At 36.4% G+C, this 17,451-nt stretch overlaps 1 protein-coding gene across 8 annotated transcripts in view; it reads right to left on the bottom strand.

The window, feature by feature from the left end:
• Window positions 1-17,451, bottom strand: part of ZNF280D (zinc finger protein 280D) — a 122,142-nt gene that overhangs the window by 51,503 nt on the left and 53,188 nt on the right. For all 8 annotated transcript variants that reach the window (XR_011488275.1, XM_020876767.2, XM_070469239.1 and 5 more), the window contains 4 exons: window positions 13,143-13,366; window positions 9,780-9,937; window positions 8,862-8,962; window positions 7,458-7,604 (listed from right to left, as the gene is read on the bottom strand). Coding sequence is in view for 7 of the 8 variants with exons in the window: in XM_020876767.2 (XP_020732426.2) it covers window positions 7,458-7,604; window positions 8,862-8,962; window positions 9,780-9,937; window positions 13,143-13,366 (630 nt within the window). In the remaining variant the exon portion in view is untranslated. The remainder of the gene's footprint in view (window positions 1-7,457; window positions 7,605-8,861; window positions 8,963-9,779; window positions 9,938-13,142; window positions 13,367-17,451) is intronic.

The raw sequence follows: 17,451 nt of genomic DNA, 5'->3' as shown, positions 1-17,451 counted from the left end.
CTCCAGGCAAGAATACTGGAGTGGGTTGCCATGCCATGTAGAGAGGATCTTCTCAACAAAGGGACTGAACCCAGGTCTCACATATCTCCTGCACTGGCAGGCAGGTTCTTTACCACTAGTGGCACCTGGAAAGACCACTTGACATCAATACTTGTATGCATTTTAAACCAACATGGACAAAATAGAATTTCAGATTTCCTTCCTCCCTTCCTGTGCTCCAAAATACACATACTCCTCAATCTTCATCACATGACAATAGATGAAAATTCCATTCTTGGAGCTGCTTAGGACAAAAAACTTGGTCACTCTCTCTCACATTCCATATCTAACCCATTATTAAAACCTGTCAGCTCTATCTTCAAAAACTGTCATAGTATTTCCACTTACTACCTCCAACCACTACTACCATACTTATCCAAAACACTCACCTTGACTAATAATAACCTCCTTTGTTCTCCCTTTCATGTTCTTTCTTCCCTATGGTCTATTCTCCTCCCAGCAGTCAATGATCTTAAAACATGGCAGATCTTTCACCTGCTTAAAATGCTGACAGTTTTCCAAAATCCTGATTCTGATTTACAAGGTTCTATATGAATTGGCCTGCATTCTATTGCTACAACCTTATTTCCTACTACTTTCCCTCTTACTACTTTACTCTGCCCTAGACACAACTGAGTGTGAAGATTCAATAAGATAATACATGTAAAGCACCTGTTACTGGTAGAAGGCAAGTGACTGCATAGATGTTAACTGCATACTTTAACTGTTTTTATTAAAGATCTAATGAACATATTTAACACATACAAAATCACTTTCATTAAAATCATTTCTTAAAAGTCATAAAACCTGGATTGTTAGCTCTAAAATCACCCGATATAATAATACATTGTCTTAAACAGAAGTTACAACCAAAGTCTTCTAAAACAATAAAATGAGCCACAGAGTCAACAATTCTTATTATCTCATACTGGACTAATTGCTTAGCTATAATTTTCCAATCTTTTGTAAATAATCACACAAATTATAAATATCTTGAAGGATGCCTGATGATCCTTCTTATTAATAGATTTCTACCCTCCTAACTTCTGGCTGTCTAATTCCAAGGCTCTCCAAAAAAACAAAAAAGAAAACTGTATACCCATGGTGAGTGAACATAAAATTTAGGGTAGAAAAACTGATTACAAGTCACACAGTTCACATGGCCGGCCCACATACCTCTTTCATAATTACTATTCTTCCCACATCTATATCTCACTCTGAACCTTAATAAAGCATAAAGGGAAAATGATGTTAAAAGCCCCATAATGAAATAAAACTGTTTTATATCTTATTCTCCCTTTCAAAATTAAAGGCCAAAGATGAAATATAGAGTACCAAGAATAGCATTTCTCAAATTCTATTCTTCAAAAAACGTTAACAGAAAAAAAAATGTTAATAGATACTGTGCAAATAAAGGGTTCAATGGCCAAGTAAGTCTGGGGAACACATACTATATCCTTGTTTAGAGATGTAAAATGTCCATTAGCACATTAAAATTTCCGAGGAGTCCTATTTTTAAAAACAACGATTTAACTTTGTAAATCTGTGCTTCACCAAATTCATTTACCAGTAGCAATTGGGAGGGGGACATCTATTAACACCTGATGGAACACTGCTGGGGAAACACAAAATAGAGAGATCTTGCCAGAACCTCGCAAAGATAGGTAGCATCCCAGTCACAGCAAAGTTCAGTTCAGTTCAGTCACTCAGTCATGTCCAACTCTTTGAGACCCTATGGACTGCAGCACGCCAGGCCTCCCTGTCCATCACCAACTCCCAGAGTTTACTCAAACTCATGTCCATTGAGTCAGTGATGCCATCCAACCATCTCATCCTCTGCTGTCCCCTTCTCCTCTTGCCTTCAATCTTTCCCAGCATCAGGGTCTTTTCCTATGAGCCAGCTCTTCACATCAGGTGGCCAAAGTATTGGAGTTTCAGCTTCAACATCAGTATTTCCAATGAATATTCAGGACTGATTTCCTTTAGGACGGACTGGTTGGATCTCCTTGCAGTCCAAGGGACTCTTGGGTCTTCTCCAACACCATAGTTCAAAAGCATCAATTCTTCAGCGCTCAGCTTTCTTTATAGTCCAACTCTCACATCCATACATGACTACTGGAAAAACCATAGCCTTGACTAGACAGACCTTTGTTGGCAAAGTAATGTCTCTGCTTTTTAATATGCTGTTTAGGTTGGCCATAACTTTCCTTCCAAGGAGCAAGCATCTTTTAATTTCAGGGCTGCAGTCACCATCTGCAGTGATTTTGGAGCCCAAAAAGATAAAGTCTGCCACTATTTTCACCGTTTCCCCATCTATTTGCCCTGAAGTGATGGGACCGGATGCCATAATCTTAGTTTCCTGAATGTTGAGCTTTAAGCCAACTTTTTCACTCTCCTCTTTCACTTTCATCAAGAGGCTCTTTAGTTCTTCGCTTTCTGCCATAAGGGTGGTTTCATCTGCATATCTGAGGTTGTTGATAATTTTTCCTGGCAATCTTGAGTCCAGCTTATGCTTCATTCAGCCGAGCGTTTCTCATGATGTACTCTGCATATGAGTTAAATAAGCAGGGTGACAATATACAGCCTTGACGTACTCCTTTTCCTATTTAGAACCAGTCTGTTGTTCCATGTCCAGCTTTCACTGTTGCTTCCTGACCTGCATACAGATTTCTCAAGAGGCAGATAAGGTGGTCTGGTATTCTAATCTCTTCCAGAATTCTCCACAGTTTGTGGTGATCCACACAGTCAAAGGCTTTGGCATGGTCAATAAAGCAGAAATAGATGTTTTTATGGAACTCTCTTGCTACTTAGATGATACAATAGATGTTGGCAATTTGATCTCTGGTTCCTCTACCTTTTCTAAAACCAGCTTGAACATCTGGAACATGGTTCACATATTGTTGAAGCTTGGCTTGGAGAATTTTGAGCATTACTTTGCTGCTGTGTGAGATGAGTGCAATTGTGTGGCAGTTTAAGCATTCTCTGTCATTGCCTTGGGACTGGAATGAAAACTGACCTTTTCCAGTCCTGTGGCTACTGTTGAGTTTTCCAAATTTGCTGGCATATTGAGTGCAGCACTTTCACAGCATCATCTTTGAGGATTTGAAATAGCTCAACTGGAATTCCATCACCTCCACTAGCTTTGTCTGTAGTGATGCATCCTAAGGCCCACTTGACTTCACATTCCAGGATGTCTGGCTCTAGGTGAGTGATCACACCATCATGATTATCTGGGTCGTTAAGATCTTTTTTGTTTAGTTCTTCTGTGTATTCTTGCTACCTCTTTTTTTTTTTCCATTTATTTTTATTAGTTGGAGGTTAATTACTTTACATCATTGCAGTGGTTTTTGTCATACATTGAAATGAATTAGCCATGGATTTACATGTATTCCCCATCCCGGTCCCCCCTCCCACCTCCCTCTCCACCCAATCCCTTTGGGTCTTCCCAGTGCACCAGGCCCGAGCACTTGTCTCATGCACCCAACCTGGGCTGGTGATCTGTTTCACCCTAGATAATATACATGTTTCAATGCTGTTCTCTTGAAACATCCCACCCTCGCCTTCTCCCAGAGTCCACAAGTCTGTTCTATACATCTGAGTCTCTTTTTCTGTTTTGCATATAGGGTTATCGTTACCATCTTTCTATATTCCATATATATGTGTTAGTATACTGTAATGGTCTTTATCTTTCTGGCTTACTTCGCTCTGTATAATGGGCTCCAGTTTCATCCATCTCATTAGAACTGATTCAAATGAATTCTTTTTAATGGCTGAGTAATATTCCATGGTGTATATGTACCACAGCTTCCTCATCCATTCGTCTGCTGATGGGCATCTGGGTTGCTTCCATGTCCTGGCTATGATAAACAGTGCTGCGATGAACACTGGGGTGCACGTGTCTCTTTCAGATCTGGTTTCCTCAGTGTGTATGCCCAGAAGTGGGATTGCTGGGTCATATGGCAGTTCTATTTCCAGCTTTTTAAGAAATCTCCACACTGTTTTCCATAGTGGCTGTACTAATTTGCATTCCCACCAACAGTGTAAGAGGGTTCCCTTTTCTCCACACCCTCTCCAGCATTTATTACTTGTAGACTTTTGGATAGCAGCCATCCTGACTGGCGTGTAATGGTACCTCATTGTGGTTTTGATTTGCATTTCTCTGACAATGAGTGATGTTGAGCATCTTTTCATGTGTTTGTTAGCCATCTGTATGTCTTCCTTGGAGAAATGTCTGTTGAGTTCTTTGGCCCATTTTTTGATTGGGTCATTTATTTTTCTGGAGTTGAGCTGGAGGAGTTGCTTGTATATTTTTGAGATTAATCCTTTGTCTGTTGCTTCGTTTGCTATTATTTTCTCCCATTTTGAGGGCTGTCTTTTCACTTTGCTTATAGTTTCCTTTGTTGTGCAAAAGCTTTTAAGTTTCATTAGGTCCCATTTGTTTATTTTTGCTTTTATTTCTAAAATTCTGGGATGTGGGTCATAAAGGATCCTGCTGTGATTTATGTCGGAGAGTGTTTTGCTTATGTTCCCCTCTAGGAGTTTTATAGTTTCTGGTCTTACATTTAGATCTTTAATCCATTTTGAGTTTATTTTTGTGTATGGTGTTAGAAAGTGTTCTAGTTTCATTCTTTTACAGGTGGTTGACCAGTTTTCCCAGCACCACTTGTTAAAGAGGTTGTCTTTTTTCCATTGTATATCCTTGCCTCCTTTGTCAAAGATAAGGCGACCATAGGTTCGTGGATTTATCTCTGGGCTTTCTATTCTGTTCCATTGATCTATATTTCTGTCTTTGTGCCAGTACCATACTGTCTTGATGACTGTGGCTTTGTAGTATAGTCTGAAGTCAGGCAGGTTGATTCCTCCAGTTCCATTCTTCTTTCTCAGGATTACTTTGGCTATTCGAGGTTTTTTGTATCTCCATACAAATTGTGAAATTATTTGTTCTAGTTCTGTGAAAAATACCGTTGGTAGTTTGATAGGGATTGCATTGAATCTATAGATTGCTTTGGGTAGTATAGCCATTTTGACAATATTAATTCTTCCAATCCATGAACACGGTATACTACCTCTTCTTGATATCTTCTGCTTCTATTAAGTCCATATCATTTCTGTCCTTTATTGAGCCCATCTTTGCATGAAATGTTCCCTTGGTATCTCTAATTTTCTTGAAGAGATCTCTAGTCTTTCCTATTCTATTGTTTTCCTCACCTTTGCTTTTCGCTTCTCTTCTTTACACAGCTATTTGTAAGGCCTCCTCAGACAACCATTTCTTTTTCTTGGGGATGGCCTTGATTTTTGTCTCCTGTACAATGTCACGAACCTCCGCCCATAGCTCATCGGGCACTCTATCAGATCTAGTCCCTTAAATCTATTTCTCACTTCCTCTGTATAACGTAAGGGGTTTGATTTGATTCAGGTATGAATACCTGAATGATCCAGTGGTTTTCCCTACTTTCTTCAATTTAAGTCTGAATTTATCAATAAGGAGTTCATGATCTGAGCCACAGTCAGCTTCTGGTCTTGTTTTTATGGACGTATAGAGCTTCTCCACCTTTGGCTGCAAAGAATATAATCAATCCGATTTCAGTGTTGACCATCTGGTGATGTCCATGTGTAGAGTCTTCTCTTGTGTTGTTGGAAGAGGATGTTTGCTATGATCAGTGTGTTCTCGGCAAAACTCTATAAGCCTTTGCCCTGCTTCATTCCGTACTTCAAGGCCAAATTTCTGTTATTCCAGGTGTTTCCTGACTTCCTACTTTTGCATTCCAGTCCCCTATAGTGAAAAGAACATCTTTTTTGGGTGTTAGCTCTACAAGGTCTTGTAGGTCTTCATAGAACCGTTCAACTTCAGCTTCTTTAGCATTACTGGTTGCGGCATAGACTTGGATTACGATGATATTGAATGGTTTGCCTTGGAAATGAATAGAGATCATTCTGTCATTTTTGAGATTGCATCCAAGTACTGCATTCTGGACTCTTTTTTTGATGATGATGGCTACTCCATTCCTTCTAAGGGGTTCTTGCCCACAATAGTAGATATAATGGTCATCTGAGTTAAATTCAACCATTCCAGTCCATTTTAGTTGGCTGATTCCTAAAATGTCAACATTCACTCTTGTCATCTCCTGTTTGACCACTTCCAATTTGCCTTGATTCATGGACTTAGCATTCCAGGTTCCTATGCAATATTGCTCTTTACAGCATTGGACCTTGCTTCCATCACCAGTCACATCCACAACTGGGTGTTGTTTTTGCTCTGGCTCCATCTCTTCATTCTTCCTGGAGTTATTTCTCCACTGATCTCCAGTAGCATATTGGGCAATTCATTTTTCAGTGTCCTATCTTTTTGACTTTTCATACTGTTCATTGGGTTCTAAAGGCAAGAATACTTCGTGGCAAGTGGTTTGCCATTCCCTTCTCCAGTGGACCACATTTTGTCAGAACACTTGTGACATTCTGTGTCAGTCAGAGCACAGGTGATCTCAAATTTATTAGGAAATTCTACTTTTGTGATCTTTTCCAATGAAAAACCACAAGACAATTTCATGATTATCTAATGACTAGAATGGAAAGCAAGGTGAGCACCAATGCTGAAAAAACTGACATGCCAGTTTAATCAGTAACAAGAAAATGCATTGAGCTAATCAGTGAGGTGGCAAAACTTGGAAACATAATCAGATTCAATAAATCCACCAACTTCTGGTTTTGGCAAAGGCACTGTTAGTGTTCTTTCAAGCACTTAAGAACAGGGGCAGTGTTGCATTAAACTTTTCAGCCCAAACAAAGGATGACTTAATTGCTTCAGGAAAAGAACAAGTAAGCATAATATCAGAATTCAAGAAAAAGGTATAATCACTAATACTGGGTCCCCAAAATTACATAGTAGAATTAAATATAGTTCTCTGCCAGAGTTCACATATCAGCAGTAAGTGTCATTACTATTCTCTGGGCAGCTATAAAAGACCATTCCTGGTCAATGATGCCAACATGTCTTCTTATAATATGGGGGCTAAAACTGGAAATACAGTTTGAAGAGAAAGAAGAAAACACAATTTTGAGTCATCAACCTTTTCTTTATCAGTTCAAACTCATCTTTTCCCCTGCTCCTGATAATTACCTTCTCCAGTCCTACTCTTTCGGATATTCCTTCAGTCATCTTCTCTTTTTTCCTTCAATTCAAGGTTTCCTAGTATTTCTAACTATCTTTCAGAATTATCATGTATGAACCATAGTATCACCAGAAAGGAAGCAAAGAAAAGAAGTGCCTGTTTCATCAGTAATTTAGCATACATTGTAACTTAACCATGTCATTTGGAACAATGCTGCTTCCCTTGCAGAACAAACCTAAACAATGTTCTAAGTCATAATTTATCTTTTCTCTAAAACAACATAAATGAATAAGAACTGGCAAATCTCACCTGATGCTTCATATAATGATGCATATAGGGTGTTGCAATTTTAATAACTTTGAGACAAAATGGACATAGCAAGTTCTTGGTGTTTTCATGAGATGTTCTAAAATGAGTTTCTACATCAGAAAATGATGATGATCTATAATTGCAAACCTACAAAAAAAATACCTGGTTTAGTTTGAAAATTTATAATGATATCCAATTTCAAAGTAACAGTGATAGGTCACTTGTTCAGAAGAACACTATGTACTATTAATTCAGCTCTAATGCCTTACACAACCAAGAATCCTATTAATAAAAACATCAAAAGATAATCTTTGAAACAGAAGAGTTAGCTTTTAAAGCTTAAGGATACTTCCCAAAATATAACTAGATTCTCTTATTTTTATCAGATATTTTTATCACCCCCAATTTTGACTTGAATGATCAAACTCTTGACACCTCTGGTCCTAAAAGTTGCTTCTTATTGCTATATAAAACAGCATCTTTCCTTAGATTATAAATGGTCTCCAGGCTACGGAATGACAGTTTATTTTTACCTTACTTTCCCATTTCTCCAAATTCTGGAAAAGAACTAGTCCCAAAGCATTTGGTAGGGTCCTCTGAACTAAAAGCAATTCGTACTTCCCTTTGTGTGCCTATATTCTTCCCTGTACGTTAAGATAAGTCTATGTTTGTCTTTCTGCCACAGGGCTTTTTCTTTGTCTAATAAAGGAGTAGGCAAACAATGGCCTATGGGTCAATTCCAACTCTCTGCTGACCCCACACAACAATATATGAGTTATGCCAATAGACTTTCTACTAATAAGTTATTTACAAAATAGACTTTAATTTAGTAACTAATTTTATCAAAATGGTTAGAAAAATAAAAGAATATATTTCATAACACAAGGAAATTATATAAAATTCAAACTTCAGTATCCATAAATAAAGTTTTATTGAAACACATCCATTCATTTACACAGTCACATCCATTCATTTACTTATTGTCTATGACTGCCTCTGTGCTACAATGGCAGAGTTGATTCGTTCCAACAGAAACCTATGATCCTCAAAACCTGAATATTTACTATCTTACCCTTTATACAGAAAATTTGCTGATGCCTGGCCTGAAAGTAAAAGCGTTAGTCACTCAGTCATGTCCAACTCTTTGCAACCCCGTGGGCTAGAGCCTGCCAGGCTCCTCTGTCCATGGAATTCTCCAGGCAAGAATACTAGAGTGGTAGCCATCCCCTTCTCCAAGGGATTTTCCCAACCAAAGGATCGAACCCAGGTCTCTCTCATTACAGGCAGATTCTTTACCGTCTGAGCCATCAGGGAAGCCTGGCTTAATAGGTTTAAATCTTGTAACCAAAACAGATAACAAACCAACCAACCAAACACGACGTATACAATAAAATATGTATATACCTGGCAAATATATGGCATTTCACCAGGCTTATGATTGTCCTTCATATGTTGTAAAAGGATATGCTCTGTTTCAAATGACAATTCACATATTTTGCAAATGGCTAAAAGTGGGGGGAAAAAAGACATTATACCATTTTAAGATATATATACATACACGTAAGTATTCAATCTACATTGTACACCTGAAACTAATACATGTTAAATGTCAATTACACTTCATTTAAAAAAAATCCTCTCAAGGAAAAGAAACAAAATCAGATATATACATTTACAATTCATTTTATATATCTATATCAACAATAATAGTAGTAGTAATATTGGCAGTGGTAGTGATGGTGTACAGTTCCAGAGTTGTTTATTGTGGCCAAGCACAGTTCTAAAGACTTGACTAACTCACTCAATTCCCATCAACTTAATTCACTCAATTTCCATCAAAACATTATGAAGCAGGTATTTCTATCATCCCCATTATTCAAATATTAAGTGACCTGCTAGAGATCACATTAGGATCACATATTACAAGGCAGAGCTTGGATGTGAACCCAAGCCGTCTTGATCCAAAGTATGTGATTTTAACTAACACTGTATTTACTTTTCTTACCCAAGTTTAAAAGAAAGACACTGATTTCACTTTAAACACTATGATCTGAGCCTTCTAATTTAGTCCTCCACATGTAATGCACAAGTTATTTACCATAATGAATTATTTATTAAGATGGAATTTCAGTAACTAATTTTATTAAAAAGACTGTGTAAGTTAAAAATTAACTTTTTCAACTTTACTCTCAAATTCCAATGTTGTTTTTTTATTCTTATTTTTCTACCACACTTGTTCAGAGTTCAGTAACAAACTTTTTTCAGAGGTTATATTGTTAAAAATCAACAAATACACAATACTTAAATGAAACTGTAACTTACTAGAAAATTCATGGGGTGTGTGTGTACTTTCAATGTGACACTGCAGTTGAAATGGTGTGGGAAACTGTCGGTAGCAGTGCTGGCAGGTGGTGTGGTTTTCCCAGCTTTCACTGCTCTGCTTCTCAAGTTCCAAATGATGTTTCATGTGGTTCATAAACCTATCAATGATTGTCAACAGGTGCAAAAATTCAGATTTAAAAACAAAAATCTCACAAATAAGTACTTGAGTCTAAATCTTAAAATTATAGATATATTAATGAAAATAAAATCTCAAAAGCCTTAAAGTTCTCTAGAAGAGTGTGCACTTTAAATAATCACTTTCATTAAGTAGCTAAGTAAACACGTTTTCATCTTTGTTTTAAAATAGTTATCAGCATTAGTTTGAAATATCAGAAATTTGTTATCTTAATAGTTTCAGATTATTAAAAAATTTTAAATATAAAACAGCAGGTTTCTTCTCCATATAAGAAATACTACTTATATTTTAAAATACTGAAAGGAAGGAAACTCTACCACTAAAAGCAGCTAGAATCATGAGAGAAATCTTTTAAGGCTCTGAAGATATAGAATAGATTCCAGCTGCTTAAAAGACAAATTACTGGCATTTTTACTTGTGTCTTGGTTTTTAAATGCATGTAACAGCAATTTTAATGCCTACAATTACAAGAACCTGTTGTTTTATTTAATGATGCTGGTTTACTGTTAGCAAACACTTCACTTTAACTTGCACACTGTGCCCTTTGTAGGCAGTCCATTTTTCAGTTTTACATTCTGCTATTTCAGCTACCCTAAAAGGCTTCTTATGAGCAGGAACTATGACCTTCAATGGCAGAGAGTACAATATAAATGGGAATACCTATTTAAAAGAGCTTACTGAAGCTTTTTGGCGAATTTGAAAGTAAAGTTATTCAATTAAAACAACAATTTTTAGACTGGGTCAACTATTAACAATTACTCACTTTGAGACACTAAAGGAAATAATGTTGAAAATAAGTGATAATATTATCCATCTGGAAAGCAATCATCATAAATGTTACAGCATTATTTTTTTTTTCACATCTCACATAACACTACTCTTTAGTACAGGTTGTCATACTTTGAAATATCTTTTTTAGTATTCCTTTGGTTTTAACACCAGCTCTACAAACACCTATTATAAATCCTAGTCTTGGCTAAATATTTACATATAGAGATAATGTCATAAGCCATTAACATCTTAGTTTACAATTTTCAAAATTAAAGTGTATCTATATAAAATAATCTCTTAATGAGCATGCTTTCTCTCAACTAACATGAGCCCCCATCAGGATCTCATACTACTTAAACCAAAAAATGGAAACAAGGAAAACAAAAAACACAAACATCTTGCAAATATATTTTGTGTGACACTCAATGTAGGGGAAGAAAAAAACCATACCACAATACGCTGACAGGGAAAAGAATAGAAATCTACAGTTATAAGTTTCTTACCATTCCTCTACAAACATCAATTTACTCTTCCAGTTTCTACTGTCAAGGTGAAATATTACTTAACATGTATAACTTCTTTGGTCATAAAATGTTTTCTATTAAGGTTATGCTTACTAAACAATCAGTATTTCAAAAACACTCAATTCCTGGATGTTCCCAGATGATGTTTGCTAAAAACTTCTAGTATTAGGACACTTCAGAAATATGTAACTAGTATTCTAAAATAATAACAAAAAAGAAAATTTGCCTTCATATGTTTAATATTAGTGTGTTAATCTCAAAGGAAAATTAAAAAAAAAACTACTGAAATATATTCTAATGTCATGTATATAACATTTAAGTATAACAAAGAACTAAGCTGGGAAGCCATATTTCTATGCATTTTATATTAACATGATTCTTCTGGTGTGTTTTACTATTAAAGTGGTAAAAATATAAAAGTAGGAGACTGAGTTCTATTGTAATATTGTTTCAGTGTGTGTGCATGCTCAGTGTCTGACTCTTTGCAACCCCATGGACTAAATATAGCCCACTGGGCTCCTCTGTCCGTGCAATTTTCCAGGCAAGAATACTGCAGCAGGTTGCCATTTCCTGCTCCAGGGGACTATATCAGTATTATATCACAAAGTACAATGCTCATTTTGTTAAATTTACTGGGACCATTAGCTATTAATGGCTGTTAAAATCTGATGAAAGGAGATAAAGAAATGTGACAACTCACATGAAATAATATATGTAAAAGAATTTCTAAAACTATAAAGCACTGTCATAAATAATTATTATTATAGGAGTTACCACAGTTTATTTCAGGGTTTTTCTATATGCTTCTTTTTGGACCTTAACAACTCACAGGAAAATAAAATAAGTGCTAGATCTAGAAGTAACCTATAGGTGCCTAAGAACGCTTATATAATAATAGTTATGAGGGATAAACAAAAAACGTATCCCTTTATATGTTTGTACACACACACGTCTCACCTGAAGAAAACACTGACATCTGAAACTTACTTCGAAACACATTAAAAAAACCCAAATAGTTTGAAGGAAAGATGACTAGATACACAATAAAACAATTACAGTTAAATGTTAATAGTAGAATCAAGATGTTAAATATACAGGTGTATCTATTATAAAATATTTTTAAATTTGTTGAACGCTAAAAATTTTCATAAAATGATGTTAAAAAACCTTACCAAATATAAATATCAAGCTATACCAATGAAAAATATCAATCAATATGTCTTTTTAATCTTGTAACTAACTTATTCACGGGATGACAGTTACTAATATGCCATGTAACTCAAAGATTACAAAGTATAAATTCCTAAAATTTAAAGCATATATGTGTACAAATTTCAAAATTCCACTGAAATTAAATCTCTAATTCTTAAACGGCTCAAATTTAAAATCAAAGCAGTCATATTTCCTAGAACTGGTACTTCTCCCAAGATCACTATAAGATAAATGTCCCAAAAATTATAAATTGCAGGATTTGAGCATGAGTATATAAGAAGTCAAACTGGACAAAATATCAGTAAGTAGTTCTTCTTGTGATATGAAAAAAGTAAAATTCAAAGGCAGCTAACTATGAAAATTATATCATGAAAATATCTAGATCACTGATAGTACAGGGAAAATAATTTTTTTTGAAATATAATTTGTCCTTTTTAAGCTATTTTAAAGAAACACAACTAACTGGATCTAAGAGTCAAGTCTAATATCTAAGAAAGAACAAAAGTTTTTCAACAAAAGAATTTGCCTTTGTTCTTAGCTCAAAGTGTTAAAATCACTTATCTAGAATAATATTAAAAATGCAAGATAAAGATACAACCTGTAGCTACAATCTGTAGCATTCCAATTTTCAAATAGAAATAAAAATAAATGTTTACATACCTAATATTATTTTTAAGAATTTTCAAGCAACTGAAACATTTAAAGGTTGTGTAAGTCTTCTGTTCTTCCTGGACATCTCCTTCATGCTTCCCATAATAAAAGTCATTAACTAACATGATCAGTTTTCCTTTTTCTGAATCAACAGTTTTATTTTTATTTGCTGTACTTGAAATTTCTGTTTTAGCCAGCCCCAAAACGTTATTTATCATGTCTGGACAACAGTACTGCAAGAGAAAAAAACAGAAGCCTTATTTATCACTTTAAAAAATTAGAAACCAAAATATGGTTCTTTGTTTACAACTAAGGTAAGATCGTGTAAAATTGTGATTGGTAATATATCTGGAAAAATTTTTGCCAAAAGCCTGCCCTGCATATACACACTCTAAAAACTTCAAACAATAAATATCTATGATCTTAATAAATAAAAAAAATTTTTTAAAGACAGAAAAGAAAAATATTAAAATCAGGATGTGGATATTGATCTAATAGTTTCTTCCTTATAATGTACTTTTTCATATGTAAATATCTAATAATATTTAAATTAACTAAACAATTATTCATATCCATGTCATAAAGAGTATAGAAAGGAAACACAGTTTTACATGCCACAATGTATATGCTTAATTATCAAGTGATATACTAAATTTTGCAATATCTGGTTGGAACTGGACACTGAGTACAGTTAATCTGCCATTCCCAAGACTCAAGGTGTTAGAAAATATATAGGGACAAAATAAAGAAGCATCAGTTATATCTTGAAAGCTTCAGCAATTACATCTTGATATCTAGAATGCTCATATATTTGAAGGGGAACTTTAGTTTCTAGTGAGTAAAATCAAGGTATCATATAAACTAGTTCTAAGGTGGAGTACTTTCATACATGAACTTTTTTCTTTCAACAAGATAATTTATTCTACATAATTTTCAGTTTTAGAATTTCTCTAAGGCAGTTTTACACAGAGGGCAATCCAGGGAAGGCTTGCATTAGAAAAACCAGAAATGTTTGTGAAAATGCTGAGTCCAATTCAGACCAATAAACCACAATGTCTAGAGGTAGGGCCCAGAAACCTATATTCTTTAACATGCCACCTAGGTAATTCCACCTTCAAGGATCACTGCCTTGTCATGGCGAATGGGCTTGTGTAACTTGATGAAGCTATGATCATGACATGTAGAGCCACCTGAGACAGACGGGTCATAGTGGAGAGTTCTGACAAAACGTGATCCACTGGAAGAGGGATCCACTCCAGTACATGGGCCATAAGAACTTCATGAACTGTATAAAAGGGCAAAAGATATGACACCAAAAGATGAGTCCCCCAAGTCTGAAGGTGTCCCATATGCTACTGGGGAAGAGTGGAGGAGAACTACTAATAATAGCTCTAGAGAGAATGAAGTGGGTGGCCAAAGTGAAAATGATGCTCAGCTGTGGATGTCTGGTGATTAAAGTAAAATCTGACACCACAAAGAACAGTATTGCATAGAAACCTGGAATGTTACTACTGTGGGCAAGAATCCCTTATAAGAAATGAAGTAGCTCTCATAATCAATAATGTAGCCCAAAATGTAGTACTTGGGTGCAACCTCAAAAATGACAGAATGATCTCAGTTCATTTCCAAGGCAAGTCATTAAACACCACAGTAATCCAAGTCTATGCTCCTACCACCATATTGAAAAAGTTGATCAGTTCTATGAAGACCTAGAAGACCTCCTAGAACTAATACCAAAAAAAGAAGTTCTACTCATCACTGGGGACTGGAATGAAAAAGTAGGAAGTCAAAAGATACTTGGAGTAACAGGCAAGTTTAGCCTTGAAGAACAAAATAAAGCATGGCAAAGGCAAGAGATGACTTTACACATGGACATGTGTAAATAGCCAATACTGAAATCAGATTGATTACATTAATTGTAGCCAAATATAAAGTGTATACAGTCAGCAAAAATAAGACCTGGAGCTGACTGTGGCTCAGATCATCAGCTTCTCATAGCAAAATTCAGGCTTAAACTAAAGAAAGCTTGGGAAACCACTAGGCCAGTCAGGTATGACTTAAATCCCCTCTGAATATGAACATTGATGCTTTTGAACTGTGGTGTTGAATAAGACTCCTCAGAGTCCCTTGGACTGCAAGGAAATCAAACCAGTCAAACCTAAAGGAAATCAGCCCTGAATATTCATTAGGAGGACTGATGATGAAGCTGAAGCTCCAATACTTTGGCTACCTGATGTGAAAACTGACTCATTGGAAAAGACCCTGATGCTGGGAAAGACTGAAGGCAGGAGGAGAAAGAGACAACAGAGGATGAGATGGTTGGATGATATCACCAACTCAATCGACATGAGTTTGAACAAGCTCCAGGAGTTGGTGATGGACACAGAAGCCTGGCGCTGCAGTCCATGGGTGGCAAAGAGTCGGACATGACTTAGTGACTTAACTGAACTGATGAATAGGCAGTGGAGGTAACAAATAGATTAAAGGGATAAGAACTTGTGAACAGTATGCCTGAAGAACAATGCAAGGAGGTCCACAATACTGTAAAAGAGGCAGTGAACAAAACCATCCCAAAGAAAAAGAAAAGCAAGAAAGCAAAGTGGTTATCTGAGGAGGCCTAGCAAATAGCTAAAGAAAGAAGTGAAAAGCAAGGGAGAAAGGGAAAGGAATATCCAACTAAATGCAGATTTCCAAAGAACAGCACAGAGAGACAAGAAGGTCTTCTTCAATGAACAGAGTATAAATCTAGAAGAAAACAACAGAAGGAGAAAGATTAGAGATCTCTTCAGGAAAACTGGAGACATCAAGGGAACACTTTGCCTGAAGATGGGCACAATAAAGGACATAAATGGTAAAGACCTAGTAGATGCTGAAGAGATCAAGAAGAGAAGGAAAGAATACCCAAAAGAACTGTATAAAAAAGATCCAGGTGAACCAAATGACTACAATGGTGTGGTCAGCAACCCAGAGCCAGACATTCTGGAGACTGAAGTCAAGTGGGGCTTAGGAAGCACTGCTGTTAATAAAGCTAGTGGATGTGACCAAATTCCAGTAGAACTATTCAAAACCCTAAAGGATGATGCCATCAAGGTGTTGCATTCAATATGTCAGCAAATCTGGAAGACCAAGCAGTGGCCACAGGACTGGAAAAGGTCAATCCTCATCCCAATTCCCAAGAAGGGTAGTACTAAAGAATGTGATAACCATCAGACAATTGCACTCATCTCCCATGCTAGTAAGGTCATGCTTAAAATCTTGCGTGCTAGGCTTCAGCATATGTGAACCAAGAACTTCCAGATGTCCAAGCTGGGTTTAGAAAAGAAAGAGTAACCAGAGATCAAATTGCCAATATTTGCTGGATCATAGACAAAGCTAAGGAATTCCATAAAAACATCTACTCTGTTTCATCGGCTAGGCCAAAGCCTTTGACTGTGTGGATCATTAACAAACTATGGAAAGCTCTTAAGAGAGATGGGAATACCAGACCATCTTACCCGTCTCCTGAGAAACCTGTATGCAGGTCAAGAAGCAACAGTTAAACCCTGTATGAAACAACTGATTGGTTCAAGACTGAAAAAGGAGTACAACAGGGCTGTCTGCTGTCAGCTTGTTTGTTTAATCTATATGCTGAGCACATCATGAGAAATGTCAGGCTGGATGAGTTACAAGCTGGAATCAAGATAGGCGGGAGAAACATCAACAACCTCAGATATGTGGAGGATACCACTTAATGGCAGAAAGTGAAGAGGAACTGAAGAGTCTCTCAATGAGGGTGAAGGAGGAAAGTGAGAGATAGTTTAAAACTAAATATTAAAGAAACAAAGATCATGGCATCCGGCCCCATTACTTCATGGCAAATAGAGGTGGAAAAGGTGGAAGTAGTGACAGATTTCCTTTTCTTGGTCTCTAAATCACTGCAGATGGTGACTGCAGCCAGGAGATCAGAAGACGTCTGCTTCCTGGCAGGAAAGCTATGACAAACCTAGACAGTGTGTTGAAAAGCAGAGACATTACTCTGCTAACAAAGATCTGTGTAGTCAAGGCTATGGCCTTCCCAGTGGTCACATACAGTTGTGAGAGCTGGATCATAAAGAAAGCAGAGTGCCAAAGAATTGAGACTTTCAAACTGTGGTGCTGGACAAGACTCTTGAGAGTCCCTTGGAGAGCATGGAGATCAAACCAATCAATCTTAAGGGAAATCAACCCTGAAAACTCATTACAAGAACTGATGCTGAAGTTGAAACTCCAGTATTTTGGTCATCTGATGCAAACAGCTGACTCATTGGAAAAGTCCCTGATGCTGGGAAAGATAGAGGGC

The sequence above is a fragment of the Odocoileus virginianus genome, chromosome 6 (genome assembly GCF_023699985.2).
Source record: "Odocoileus virginianus isolate 20LAN1187 ecotype Illinois chromosome 6, Ovbor_1.2, whole genome shotgun sequence".
Lineage (NCBI taxonomy): Eukaryota > Metazoa > Chordata > Mammalia > Artiodactyla > Cervidae > Odocoileus > Odocoileus virginianus.
This window is presented reverse-complemented; position numbering and strand designations above follow the sequence as displayed.